This window comes from Melospiza georgiana, chromosome 8, assembly GCF_028018845.1.
Source record: "Melospiza georgiana isolate bMelGeo1 chromosome 8, bMelGeo1.pri, whole genome shotgun sequence".
NCBI lineage: Eukaryota > Metazoa > Chordata > Aves > Passeriformes > Passerellidae > Melospiza > Melospiza georgiana.
In genome coordinates this window covers 8073204-8087041 of record NC_080437.1, presented here as the reverse complement: position 1 = coordinate 8087041, position 13838 = coordinate 8073204, and the positions used below count along the sequence as shown (strand labels likewise).

The 13838-nt window shown below is 41.8% G+C and overlaps 1 protein-coding gene across 3 annotated transcripts in view; it reads left to right on the top strand.

Moving 5' to 3' along the window:
- ARID5B (AT-rich interaction domain 5B) overlaps positions 1-13838 on the top strand; it is a 114297-nt gene that overhangs the window by 93073 nt on the left and 7386 nt on the right. For all 3 annotated transcript variants that reach the window (XM_058029261.1, XM_058029262.1, XM_058029260.1), the window contains 2 exons: positions 534-631; positions 12873-13071. In XM_058029261.1, coding sequence (XP_057885244.1) covers positions 534-631; positions 12873-13071 — 297 coding nt within the window. The remainder of the gene's footprint in view (positions 1-533; positions 632-12872; positions 13072-13838) is intronic.

The following is a 13838-nucleotide window of genomic DNA, read 5'->3' as shown; positions in this document are numbered from 1 at the left end:
TACTATTTGATCTGTATATTTTACAGATATAAATGGATAAAAATAAACAGCTTGTAACATATAGTTACGGACTATATTTTTGTGGATTTACAGAATTCTGTGGTGGATTTGGGTTTTGCAGCAGATTTATTTTCTCTAATTCAGTTAAAATAACTATGTAATCATTATTTGTGCTGAATATGGTTTGAGCTTCATTTTCATAATTCACTGTGGGATTTGTCTGCATAACTTCTGATAGTTAATGACCCTGTATTGATTGAGATTCTTTTGTGAGTCTATATTGCTTGTGACTTGATAATGAATCAGTTAGATCACTCCATTTTAGAGAGAAAGAAAATAGACATAGTGTTAACTTACAAAAACAAAAAAATACACCCAAAGCTCTGTGTACTCTATATATTCTGTAGGGGCTTTTATAGTGCTCGTAGTACATGCTGTTCTGAAAGTGTCATATGTGCATTTGTTGTTGTGAAGTCAAATGCTGTAGAATCTGTAAAGATGCAAGATTAAATTTTCCATTGCCATTTTTACAGATAACAGCCCGTCGACAATGGAAACATATTTATGATGAATTAGGTGGTAACCCTGGAAGCACAAGTGCTGCTACATGTACTCGCAGACATTATGAAAGGTAAGATAACAAATCTGAAATGCTTGTTTAATAATGAAAAAATTAATTTGGAAAGCCTTCAAAGCATTTTATAAGGAATTAGAGAAAAGGAGAGAGAGTCGTCTTAAGATTTAGTAAATAGCTCCCCAAGAGTTTAGTCAGATAATCCATTGTGATTTAAACCAGAGTGTCTGTCTCCAATGACTAAGGAAATAAAAAAAGCATCTGATTTTTCTTTGGTATAGATCTTAATTTTTGCAACAGCTTTTCAGTTAAAGAAGCTGAAAAATTGAGAAAAACATACTCGAGGAAAAATAAGAAACAGCAGCTAATTGATGAAAACACTTGTCTTCTATCATTTTTTAGGAATAACAATTAAGCAGATTGTGGTTTTGATCAAAATAATGGGGTGGCCCATAGTGCAGGGTGCTGTTAGTGTTGTAGGTCATGCCGAGCGTTGCATTCCTCTTCTTCATGGCATTCCTTCCCTCCTCCCTGCCTGCGAGCTGCTGCCAAGCACTCTTTCTCTGCAGCCATTGTTGCTGGTCTGAACTGTTGAATTCTTATTCTTCCCATGTAGATAATAACTTCCAGGGCTTGTGAAGCCAGAACACATTGAATAAAATACTGGAGCTGGAATGTTGTTTTGATTTGGTTTTTAGAAACAACTCTTGGGGCTTTTTATTTTCTTTTATCTTTTTTTTTCTTCTTTTTTTCTTGTAGGGTTTTTTTTTTTTTTCTCTTAGACAAGCAAATGTGAATAAAACTCAGCAATTTTCGGCTCAGATAAGTAAAATTCAGTCTCTTGTTCCTGGGCATAAACAAGTCATTTGCTGGACTCAGGAAGAGATTGTACTTGCCCGTGCAGAAGGTGGCACAGCAGAGCTGTGTTCAGTGGGCACTTTCTCTCCTTATCTTAGTGCCAGATGTGTCAGCCTCTCAAAGAGACATACTGCCATCCTCATGGAGGGTGGGGCGTTTGATCATGCTCATTTACAGGGGACATCTCCAGCAGAAGGCCTTGGGTGCACAGAGGAGTTGCATGTAATGATTGCCATTATAAAATGTTAGAAGCTTTCTGGAGTTTGAGCCAAGCAGCAGAGTGAAGTGAGTGAGTTGCTGTGCACGTCAGATGGGGTTTTTCCCTGCCTTCATGTTGCAGACAAATGTTATAGATTGTTTTATTGACTCATCAGATTGTGGATATTCAGCTCTTCCACCCCCATCATTATAGTCTTGAGAGTCTCAGCTTCCTCTTGCACCCAAGCCAGCTGATGGGTTTCCAACTGGCAGTGTGGCTTTTCCCTTGCCAGATGTTCTGTGAGGGATGTTATTTGACAGAGGAGACCCAGGCACACATGAGCATTAGGTCTCTGTGGGTTTGGGTTGCAGAGGGAGCCTTGCTGAAGCCCTGGAGTCACTGAGAGAGCACATCTCTTGTAGTTGGGGAAAACTAAATGAGCCATTCACAAATGCTCCATGAACCCCTTTCTCTCTCTTCTGCTTTCCTGACTATGTTCATTGCTAGTGGTTTGGGTGTTTTTTATGTGTAAAAGCTTTGCATTGCACTCCCATGCACAGAGATTTGTGTGTGACTGACTCAGCAGTTACTTGGGTATGTTCTGAAGTGCCACAAAACCCATTGTGCTGTCTGGAAAACCTGAACAGTCCTGATGCCTTCCAAATTGAAAAGCCTTTCCAGGCTACCCAAAAGCAGTTCTGCTTGACTTGATCTGGTCTGAGGAAAGTGTCTTCTAGTTTATGGTTAGATTGGTCTTAATACACTGAAGAACTCAAATCTGAGTTCATGGATGCCAGTCTATCATGTAGTTCTGTATAAAGTCTGATATGAGGCAGCACCTAATTTTCCACATCCCTGGCAGGCTATCAAAAGATGGCATTTGGAGCAAAAAATCTTTCAGGACTTTCAGGTTAGCCCTGAGCTTACCTAAAATGTTCTTCACTAAATCCCTTCTGAAAAACCAAAACACGTATACAAAAAACCTCAGTAACTCATCCAGTCTCTACTTTTCTAGTGTTAGATGCTCTTTTTCCTTTCACTACAGGAAAGCTGTATGAAGCCTCAGACTTGAAAAAAAGTAAATGAAATTGTCATGGTTTGTTTCAGCTGGTAATTCTAACTACAGCACCTGTAAATGCAATGCTCATTTATAGGCAAAGTGCTCAGATGACATTTAATCCAAAACTAGAACTGTAGTGCAGGAATACACACGCTCATGATTCAGGACACACATACATTTTCAAACTTGAAACTGTACAGGTAAACTGGAAATTGAATTATCTGGAAAGCAAATGCTGAGTAAATCTCCTGATTTTTCCTTTTTGAATCCCATTGGCCCTTCCTTGCTTACTGGAGGCAGAACAGGCAGTTCCCAGACTTCACTGGCCCTGCTGCTGTTTGACTTAACCTTGCCATTCATCTCTACAACTGGATCTCAAGGGCATCCATGTTGTGTTAACCAGCTCTCTCCCAGGAGGAGTTACTGGCTGTGTGCATCAGCTTTAGCATATCAAGACTGTTCAGGTGGCAGCCACCTTTCAGTGACATCCTTGGGATGCTGAGGAGTGCCATGGTACATATGTCCCAATTCAGGCATTGCCATCCCTTCTTCCTGCCCTCTCCTGTTCTCCTTTGCAAGGTGGAGTTTCACACACAATTTCAAAGGCTGAAAAGAGGGAGAGGGGAAAAAAAACCCCATTAACAACAACCAACCAACCAACAAAACCCAAACACAAAATACGAGCACTGGAGAGGGCAAAATTGTCTCTCTCTCTACCAAATCCAATGAAGAAATACTGCTTTCTGTAAAGGTGTTTCTAACCTCTGCAAAGCTACCATGTGGCTGCAGATTCATGGTACAGTGGATGGCAAAAGCTGGAACAAAGCCAGATTTTAAGGTTTTGGGCAATGTGTTGCTCTGCACCCTGCTGTTTGGAGCAGGGTTTGTGGTGGTAGCTGCTGGTGTGCTATAGGGAGGTAGAGTGCTTCAGTTGGGGCGGTGTTTTCTTTGTTTCCCTGGTAAAAGGGAAAGAAAGGTTTTGTGTGCATTTTCAGCTGATTCATTTATCATTAATACAGTTCCTGTTTCCAGTAACTGTTTTCATTTTAAAATAAGGCAAGGCTGCCAGTGTTTCAGTAAGTGTTATATTATATATTCGTTAGACAACTTCTGTTTTATTAATGGGTATAATAATGAAAGTGCAGGTTTCTGAGTAGAAGCAATGAGTGTTTTTATTTAAAGCATAGCAGGCATCATATAATGCCAATGAATACCTTATTGTCACTGTAGGCATGGCTGGTCTAGACCTGCCTCTGATTGGGTTATTCCAAATAGGCCCAAGCACTTCATAAAAATGTCTTTGTCAGCCTAGTTTTCCTTCCAAACCTATTCATCTCTGTCAGTTTTTAATATTAGTACCAGGCTCTTGGCTATAGTCCATTAGTACTGTACTTAATTGCTCATGTTACAGATGATTACCAATATAAAAAGCATTAATGTTTTCCCATCATGGGACTGTTGCTCTGTGCACGACTTGGACCGTGCAGAGCTTATAAGGTGTTGTTGTTTTGGTCGTTACTGTCTTCATTAATGTTCCTCTAATGATCTTTCACCATCACAGAGAGGCAGAGGTGTGTGGTTGGTGTAGCTGATTCAGCCTGCAGCGTTCCCTTGAACCTCTCAGAGCCCTTGTCAGTACCCTGCATCTCTGTCTCGCTTATCGAGAAACCCTCAGAAACGGCTCCTTTTCTGCGAAGCACTCTGCCCCATGCTGTCTTGCCCTAATAATGCAGATGTGGTTTTCACATGCAGGGTTTGAGGTTTCTTTTCGCTTTTACACAAAACACATGATCGGCAGCTTTGACTTTCTGGTGTGAGCAGTAGGCTGTTTTCTGCAGTGCTGATGACGTTGTTGTCGGGGATTTTTTTGTAAACACTACACCACTGCTCCCCCCTTCCCCCCCAAAAAAGAACCAAACCAAAAAACCCAGCCTGCTTGTTGGCAAGGTATAAAAAGTTCCCAATAAAATACATTGAACAAAACAGAAATATTTGTAATTACCTGTTGGGGCCTTTTTCTGTCTCCAAGTCTGGCTGTGATTCATCTTGGTTTCCTCCAGAGCAAGTCTCATGCACAGGCTGTGCACAAACACAAACACACATGAGGGGTTTGTGCTGTGCAGGGTATGCAGTGGCTCTCCTTGGCTTCTCTGGTGGACAGACGTGTTGGGAAGCATCATGGCAGGCAGCTGCAGGGTACCACAGACCTGTGGCTTCCTGGCCTCTTTGGGTGCTGCAGGAGGCTGGGCTCCCTTGGGATCTCCAGCAAAGATGGACCTAGAGAGCCCCATGGCCCAAGTCCTGCTCTTCAGCAGCATGTCTCCTGTGCTGGCCCTCACAAGTTACTAGCATTTCAAAAACCAGTCTGTCCTGGGCAGACACAGCTGGAGAGGGATTTATTAGACCTTGTGCTCTTACTAAATTAAGGCAGCTGAGTGGGAAAGTATTCTGCAGAGATACAGCCACCTGGAACTTGAGGAGGAGACAAGTGAGATGGGTTGTGTTTCTTCACAATGGGGTGGCAGGTGGCTGTGCCCACACTTTGGACAATGACCTGCAGAGGGTTTTATTCTGACTATGAGTGTGGCCCCTGGGTACTTGCACATCTGCCAGGGGGCTAACTTCAGGAGATACAGTGTCTTGTACAGTTCAGAGCCTATTCTGCCATTTTTCTTTCTAAATCTATCACATAAAAATTATATATGATCACAAACACAAGGCAGGTCAAAATAGGTCCCTTACACAGTTTCCCTTTAACAGCCATAAAGTCTGTCTACCCGGAGGATATTGTGCAGTAATTCAATATGCAGGAGAGCCCTGTGCTCCATGCAAATGCTGTTTGGTTTTCTAAAGGGTTTGGATAATTTTCATAACGTGTAAGCATTTCAGTGGAATTTTGCAGGAAATAACAGCCAGTCGTTAGAGGGAACAAAAAGTAGGGGGCTAGTGTAGCATCTGCATGAAATTGCTTATGGTTATCTTTTTATACACATTGTAATTAATAGAAGGTTTTGATTTACACTGTTAAGTGTGAAAACATCCCCAGGCAAAAATTAATCAAATGTTATGTCATGCTGTAAACTACAACTAGCTCTTTGTTTGACTCAAAAAAAACTTGCCAAGCAACAGTTTTCTCTCCTTGTTTTATTTTTGTCTTCACCCCACTTCCCTGCCCCCCTCACACTTCAGCTGGTCCCAGACTCCCAGAAAACTTCACAAGTTGCAAATTGTCTCCATAGTTTTCCATCAAGCACAAATTTAAGCCTGAAGATAGATGAGGTGTCTCAGTTCTCTCTTTATTTTCCCAGGTTTTTGGTTTGGGTTTTTTTTTTTTTTCTTTTTGATAAATAACAAGAGGTTTCTACTTATGATTTTCTGCCCTCAGGGCTTTATCATTAAGATTAAATAACTGTACTCTCAAGCATACCACTGAACAAACATCTTTTCAATTATGTGAGTAACAGATGCTTTAACAAAGGAACTATTGAAAATTCAGAAAGCTTCCCCCCTCCCCAAAATTTAAAAAGTATCAGATGACAGAGGAATGTAATTGTTTACCATTAAAACAGATCCCTAGCTGTCCTTTTAAAACATCTGAGAACATGCACTTTTTTTCAAAATTTCTGGGGTTTCAGCCTCAGCAACTTTTAGTGGCCATTGCTAGAGTCAGCAGGAGTCCTTGAGTGCAGAGTGCTGGACAGTTGGGCAGTGCCTTTAAGTGCCTGCAAGCAGAGGATCTCTCTCCTGGTGGGGAATTGTTTTCCCACCTACATCCTTCCTTTCATCCAGGAGTTTGTCCCAGCAGAACTGGGGCATGCTGAGTGCTGCCCAGTGCTGCTGGGGGTATTGTCACCCAAGCAGAGAGGCCCTTGCCAGGCGTGCCCGCCATGCACGTGTGCCTTGGCACTGACTGGGTGCCCAGAGCCTGGGGGTGCCAGCAGTCCAGCTTGGAGTCAGTGTCACCCATGGCAATCTCATTCCTTGACAAGCCTCTTTTCCCTGCTGGGAGCTGAGTAGCCCCAGGAGAGTGCTGCACAGTGAGAGGTGTGTGCCATTCTCTTTTGCAGGAGCAGCACTGGTGAGTAAGCACCAGGATCTTGTCCCTCAGACTGCCCAGCAGTGCTGGGAATCTCCACCTTGTACTTTAGGATTCTCTTAACATGAAAGAGAATGCCCATGGTTTGTTCAGCTTTCTGCAATACAGATGTAATTCAGAGCTCCCAGGGAGGGTCAGCAGGATTTTGGAGTCCTGCCAGGAGACCTGAACCCCACAGACAATGCAAAATGGCATCTGTAAGCTTGTTCTGAGCCTAGGGACCAAGCATTGCAGGGACTCCATGGACCTACCAAACAAAATGTATGTCTGCCTTTAGATGCAGAAATGGTGACTATGGCCAAAACAGAGTCTTGTAGTGGTTTTGGTACAGTGATCTTGGAAAGCTGCTCTGTGTCCACCACCCTTCCTTTGACTCTTTTCCACGCTGTAAATCTGTGCCAAAGGCAGAAGACTGGAGTTGTTCATCTCCCCTGCTGAGCCCTAGGATCAGGAGTGCCTGAGCTTGCCTCGCTGGGCTGTGCAGTTAAATCAACAGCTGTGTTTGTAATGTCACTAATTTCCAGTTTACTTAAAACGAAGTGTCTTTGAATTCTCTTAGAGCAGCGCTGTTCCCACCTTTCAGCAGTAAGCCATTCTCATTACCCACCAGCACTCCCAGTGGGCTGTGAGGAAAGTTGTTGTTGAAAGGATGAAAGAGCCATTTCTTTAAGGAAGGAAAGTTCTTTGGAAAGAAAATTGAACTCCAGCATATTTTGTCTTTGCTGATATAATACATGCCAGTTTTGTACTTCAGACAAATGCAAATAAAGCCATTGCTATTGTGTTCTGCACAAAAGCACGTGAGGCTTGCTTTCATAACCCCTGCATTGTACAATGCAGTCCAGGGAAAGCAGACTTCAGGAACACACTGCTTCATTTCCTGAATGTATTTTATATTCCCATTTTGGAAAACAAGCTGGGACCTTAAAGTTTGGGTTATTCCTCTCCCCTCTTTGCTGGGAATGTGTCACTGGTGCCCAGGAGAGCTGCCTCCTGCTCCTGGTTATCCCCACCAACTGATTGTCACTGAAGGGTTCCCTTCAACGTTGTTTCCCTTGCCTGCACTGGACCAGTGCTCGAAGATTATTCTTTTGAAAAGCAACAGCGTAAAAAAGACAAGACTTCTCTTGGGATCAGAGCTCAGACATTCCTGCTGGTCCCTTAAAATTGCTGAATGTTTTGCCACTGACTTTCTAAGGGAAAAGAATCAGGTTTCTCTCACTGAGGTTACTGATAGGGGCCCATTTTCACCACAGGGGCTGTCCCAGCCCTGCACTCAGACCCTGTGGCTGCAGGGGCTGTGGGCAGCTCTGCCCAGCTGCTGTGAGGACATCCTGGAGCAGATGGGTGCCCTCTTGGACTCAACAAACTGGTTGTCTTGGCCCCCAGCTCTGGTAGTGCCTGCAGAGGAAGGAGTTGGAGCCGCCATAGCCTTATGTGCTCAGGAGAAAAGAGTTATCCAAATTCCTACCACTAAAGAGACCTATTGCCTGTCCCTTTTCAGCATTTTTGAAGCTCTAACAGCTTAATGTTCTCATGATTTACATTAGCATCTAATCCTTGCATAATCTCACTAATCCCTTGGCCCCAAGATATCCATTGGCAGTGAGTTCCACGGGTTAACTGGTTGCTGTATTCATTTGGTGGAGCAAATTTAAATCATTTTTCATTTCTGTTGCAATTAGCCTCCTTAACCTGGCCAAGGATGCGAATGGGGCAACATCTCCCAAGGAATGGACTTTGGTATTTAAGGCCTTCCAAAATTATTCTTGTGGCTGAGAGGCTCCAATGCATCCTATTTTGTGTTGGGCTTGGATCCCTGGAGAAAGTACAATGATCTCAATGGGAGACATGCTGAAATATTTTATTCTGCCAGAAAGAAAACAAAAATAAACGCTGAAACAGCGATACAAAAAAAAATTTTGTAGGGGTTGTGCTGAGTTGCCTCCTTCCCTCTATCACCCTGTGTGTCCTGGGCATATGGTTCCTCCCCAGCCCAGAGCCCTGTCATATCCATACACAGTAGGGAGAATTAAAGAGGAAACTGGCAGCCTTAACGTTTAATTTCCTTCCTCTTTCTGGGCTGGTCAGATCCTTTGCATTATTGTAACTATTTTTTTTTATCATGCCTATAAATAGATGTGCTCTCATGTGTCCTGTGAAGCAGAGTCAGGCCAAAAAAGTCATTCATTCTGCATAATCAATACATGTAGTGGTTACTGGCTCAGATGAGAACTTGTACTGTTAGTTCTGTAGCTGGGAAAAAAATGTTGACTAATAAAGATTAAGGGCTTTTTTTTTTTCCCTTTTATGGAATGCTAATGATGAAGACATGTTTGATATACTGTGAAATACATTTCTCTAATGTGAAGTTTCTGCTTTTTGTTGGGAAAGAGATTTAGTCCCTGGAGGATTTTAGAATTTGTAAATATAAAATTATCTGCTTCAGTGTTTTTTAAAAAAAGGTTGGCAGAAAGCCAGCTTACTTACATTACTGTAATAGATTTGCTGACCTCTGACATCTGCTGCAGAGAAGTACATTGAATTTTTCATAATATCAGATGATGCAGATCTAAAAACTCGGTACACTGCACCATTATTTAATTCAGGACTTACTAAAGGAAAATCTTTTTTTAATAGCAGTTTATACGTGATTAAACTTAATATTGCCGATTGTAATAAATCAGGATTAGTATAGTACTGATTTGTTAATCTAACTTGTATTGATTTTAAGTTGCCTTTATTTAAAAAAAAAAGAAAAAGAAAAAAAAAGGAAAAAGACTGGCTTTTCACAGTGACTGAATTTAATAAGAAGCCCTGTGATAGCAAAGACTCCCCTACTGTTTCTGCTCTTGGCTGGAAAATGTTATTCTTGTATTATTCCAGGAAAAAAAAAAAAAACCTCATGCTGCTAAAAATCTGCTGCCTGTGGAAAGATTTTTTTAATACACTGGTGCTTACATATTCTATTTATGTTAATTGACTTATAAATAATACATTTTATTAATGTTAATATTGGAATCTTGATCATGATAAAGACCCTTTTATTTGGTCTTCTCTCAGGCTTTACAAGTAAATATTCTTTAGACCACAAAATATTCCCCCTCTTTTCCTTTTTTATGAATACTTTTATACTTCCCCCCCTGTCGGGAAGTACAGCCACAGTTCAAAGCGACTGAAAACATAATTGTTGTTTCCAACACGCGATACATTTGAGGTATTTGGATCCAGTTTTTTGGACGTTGTCTTTACCTCTCCTTGCGCAAAGATTGATTAAATCTTACCTGCACTGCAAATATTTGACCAAGAAAAAAAATATCTTGTGCTGGTTTCAGACATGTCACATTCTGCTAAACTATTTGGCTAACAGCAGATCGCATTCTTCCGGTGTTGGGCAATATTGACCTTAAATTGGCTAAGCCGGCTGCTTTCATGGCATGTGAGCCGGCTGCTTACATGTTGAGAGAGCTGTATTAGCTTTATTACTCCTGTGCTATAAAAACTTCTAATAATCAAATGATAAGATCATATCCTGTGGGTAATTGTGTTGTACCATGACAGGATAACTGAAAAAACATTCAGTGAAAATTGCAACCGACGGAAATCTCTACGTGAAGAGGCAATTGCTGCTGTTGCTGGGCTCGGTGCTGCTCCCTGGGGTCTCGCAGCCCGCGTTCCTGCCCGGCTCCTCGCCAGCCGCCCCCCAGAGCCACCTCGGCCGGCACTCCTTTGAAACGAGGAGGGGAAAATCCTAGAACAAGCCATCCTTGTGTTTTGACTCAGTTTTACCTTAGTCATGCCGCCTCCCCGATACACGAAACATTTAATTCCAGATTTCCTGCCACTGGCTCCAGGCCACTGACCGGCTATGTGAAATGTATTTTTACTGCTGTCGGCCTGCCAACTGCTGAGCTCAGTGAAAAATAACTAAAATGAAAACCTTGTACTCCCACATGAACCCTTAAGATCAGAAAAGGAAATTTAAGCCACGGTTACTAATTAGCACCCAAGCTAATGAGTTCTGGTGAGGTGCAGAGGCAGGAGCAGGAGGAGGAGTTTGGGTCCCGCGTTACCCTACAAGGCTCAGCGGAGAGCACGCGAGCAGTGATTAATCATGTTGGCCCGGGCCTTGCTCCTGGCCCGGCCATAGCCACTGGGTTAATCCCTCAGCATCTTCCAGGGAAAGGCTCATTCCTGGGGCTGGGAGCATCTCTGTCCCCCATGAGGCACCGGACAGCGGCTGAAACCTTTACGGACGGAATATGTAGATTTTTAATGGGCGATGCGTTCCCATGGAAACAAAACAAAGTCAAACACTCCCCTCGCAGTGCTAACAATTACTGTAATAAAATGTGTTTTTATTAAAAGCGATTTTAAATACTTAACACATGGCAGAGGAGCCTCAGCACTGCCCTGTGTGAAACCCAACCTTGCCTGTAAGTGAAGTCCAAGTGCTTTGTGCAGCATGGGGAGGAATTCGGTGTTTTCACCAATATTTGTGCTTTGCAAATGAAATGTAGCAGCCTCAAGTATGAACGGGATTATTTTTTTCTTCTGCTGCTTAGTTATGCTTTTTTTTATATAAACATTACCTGTAATATTACAGTGGGAAGCAGGTATTTGGCAACTACGTATTATTTTGCTAAGTTTGCATAGAGGGAGCAGTTTCCAGTTTTAGCAGCTGTAACATGTTTAAACTCAGTTTGTAATGGGATCTGAAGATGAATATTCCCTGTGGGCTCTGCTTAGCTTCATTACTGGAGCCCTGCCAAATTCAGGGCTAGAAAGTATTATTCACGCCTCTTTGCACATACCATGTCAGAGCATGCTCAGTTAATGAATTTTGTTTCTAATATAGCATAAATTAGGTTTATATTTTAACATAATTTATGTTGTATTTTATTAAAATGTAAAATATTATGATCACGAGCAATCTAATTCTGCTCTCTTAAGCCCAAACTGTGTTTGAACATCTAAGTATGTAAATCAAAATTGCATGCTTAGAAACTGATTCTAGGATAACAAACGAATATCTGAACCAAAGAGGTTTCTGCCTTGGAGTCTTAGATTAAAGATAATTAAGGATTCCTGGTATTTGAGTAGATCTATGTTGTTTATAAGCAAAATACATTTTCTTCACAGAGTCAACTTGTCTTTTTTTTCTAACAGATTATGTTTGCTGTATTAATGTTCATATTTTTAAAGTCTGAGTCTTATATTAATCCCACAGTGAGTCATTAATCATACTAAAATGCATTATAAAAACTTTAATCACTGAAGTTGAAACTGAGATTGTAATGCAATCCATCCCTTTTAATTATATCAGTTATTTTTCCTTTCAGATCAAGAATTGCAAAGGAAAAACAGAGAGATTAAAACTCAGTGTGTTTGATGCTTTCAGGGGAGGATATTTTTTGTTTGTGTTTCTTCCTTGTGTTTTTAAAGCAATTTCGTGCACTTTGTGGCAGACAGCTCCACAGTGTAAAATTCCTTCATATTTAACTCTTCTCTTCTCCCCTTCTTCCTAAAGAAGGGCTCTGGTGACTGTCACTGCATGGGTGCCTTGCATGGACGAGGCTGGGTGGGTGCTGTGCCCAGCTCTCCTGGCCCCTGCCACGTTCCTGGCACTCGCCCTTGCAGTCAGGGGAACCAGCAGCCTGGAAATTGTGTAGCTGTTACCCAGTTGGCTGTGGCTTTGTAGGTGTTTTCCTAGGGCTTGCTGCATGCTGTTAAAGTCGGGGAGGGAAAATAAAAATAAATGGTGGAATTTTTTTTTTTTTAATCAGTCTAAAACATAATGGCTGATATTCTCATCTGGTACAAATTGGTGTAGCCACGCAAACCACTGTGAAGTTGCTGACAACTAATCCACACCAACTCTTTAACTCCACTGAATTTATTCCACGTTATAATCTTGCCAAATAAATTGATTTCTTATACTTGGATTTATAGATGTAGAGTTTAAACTGTTGCTTTCATGGCACGGAAGAAAATGGATTTATTAAGTAAACTGCTCACAGTAGATACATTTTTTCTTTGCTAGAACAGCAAAACCTGATCAATTATTTGTTCCTTAATCCCCTAGATTAATCCTGCCATATGAAAGATTTATTAAAGGAGAGGAAGATAAGCCACTGCCTCCAGTGAAACCTCGAAAACAGGATAACAGTTCCCAGGAGAGTGAAGCAAAAACAAAAGTGTCTGCAACAAAACGCATCAAAAATGAAAACCAAAAGAACAAGAAGGAAAAAGATAATTCACAGAAACCCCAAGATGCATCTGAGGTCTGTTGCTTCCCTGCTTTTCAGTTTTTCAATTAAAAATGCACAGCTTTAATCACATGAAATCCAGTGATAAAATATATAATTTAAACAGGAGAATTCCAACCAGTTGGCCTTTTAGTTTGCTCAGCAATGGAAATTCAGCTGTTGTGATACTATCTGTGCTGGGATTTTGCTGGGCTGCGAATGGCAGCCAATTTGCTCCATATTGCACAGTGGGGATGGCAGAGGACCAAGCTCTGGATCTGACTAGTACCAGTTCTGCTCATTGTATTATACAGTGGTCACCATTAACAGATCAGCAGCTGCCAAAGGGAAACCACACAACTACCACAGTTATTTCCTAATCTAAGTATAGGGTGCGGGAACCTCTAATATTGTTGATAATACTGTGGTAACTGTTGGACACAGCTGATTTTTATAATGGTAACCTCTGGATCAGCCCTTCTGTGCTCACAGATGTATACATGACTGTGAGAAAACATACTGCTCCCTAGGATTTTTATTATATTATACCAAGTTTCTTTTTGAACTGAAAGGTCACATTTTGAGGGAACCACCTTCCAAGCCCTGAGATCGACTTCCCTCTCCCGAGCAGTAGATGGCTTTCAGCTGAGGTTCCTGTTCAGACATAATAGGTTCCTGTGGTGGCACTCTGCTTCACATGGGCAGGCCCCAGTTTCCACACACAGCCACGTTACTTGCAGGCATAGGACAGCCCTGTAGAAGAGCGTTTGTGTTCACAGCACAGGGTAAGATTGATGGTAGAA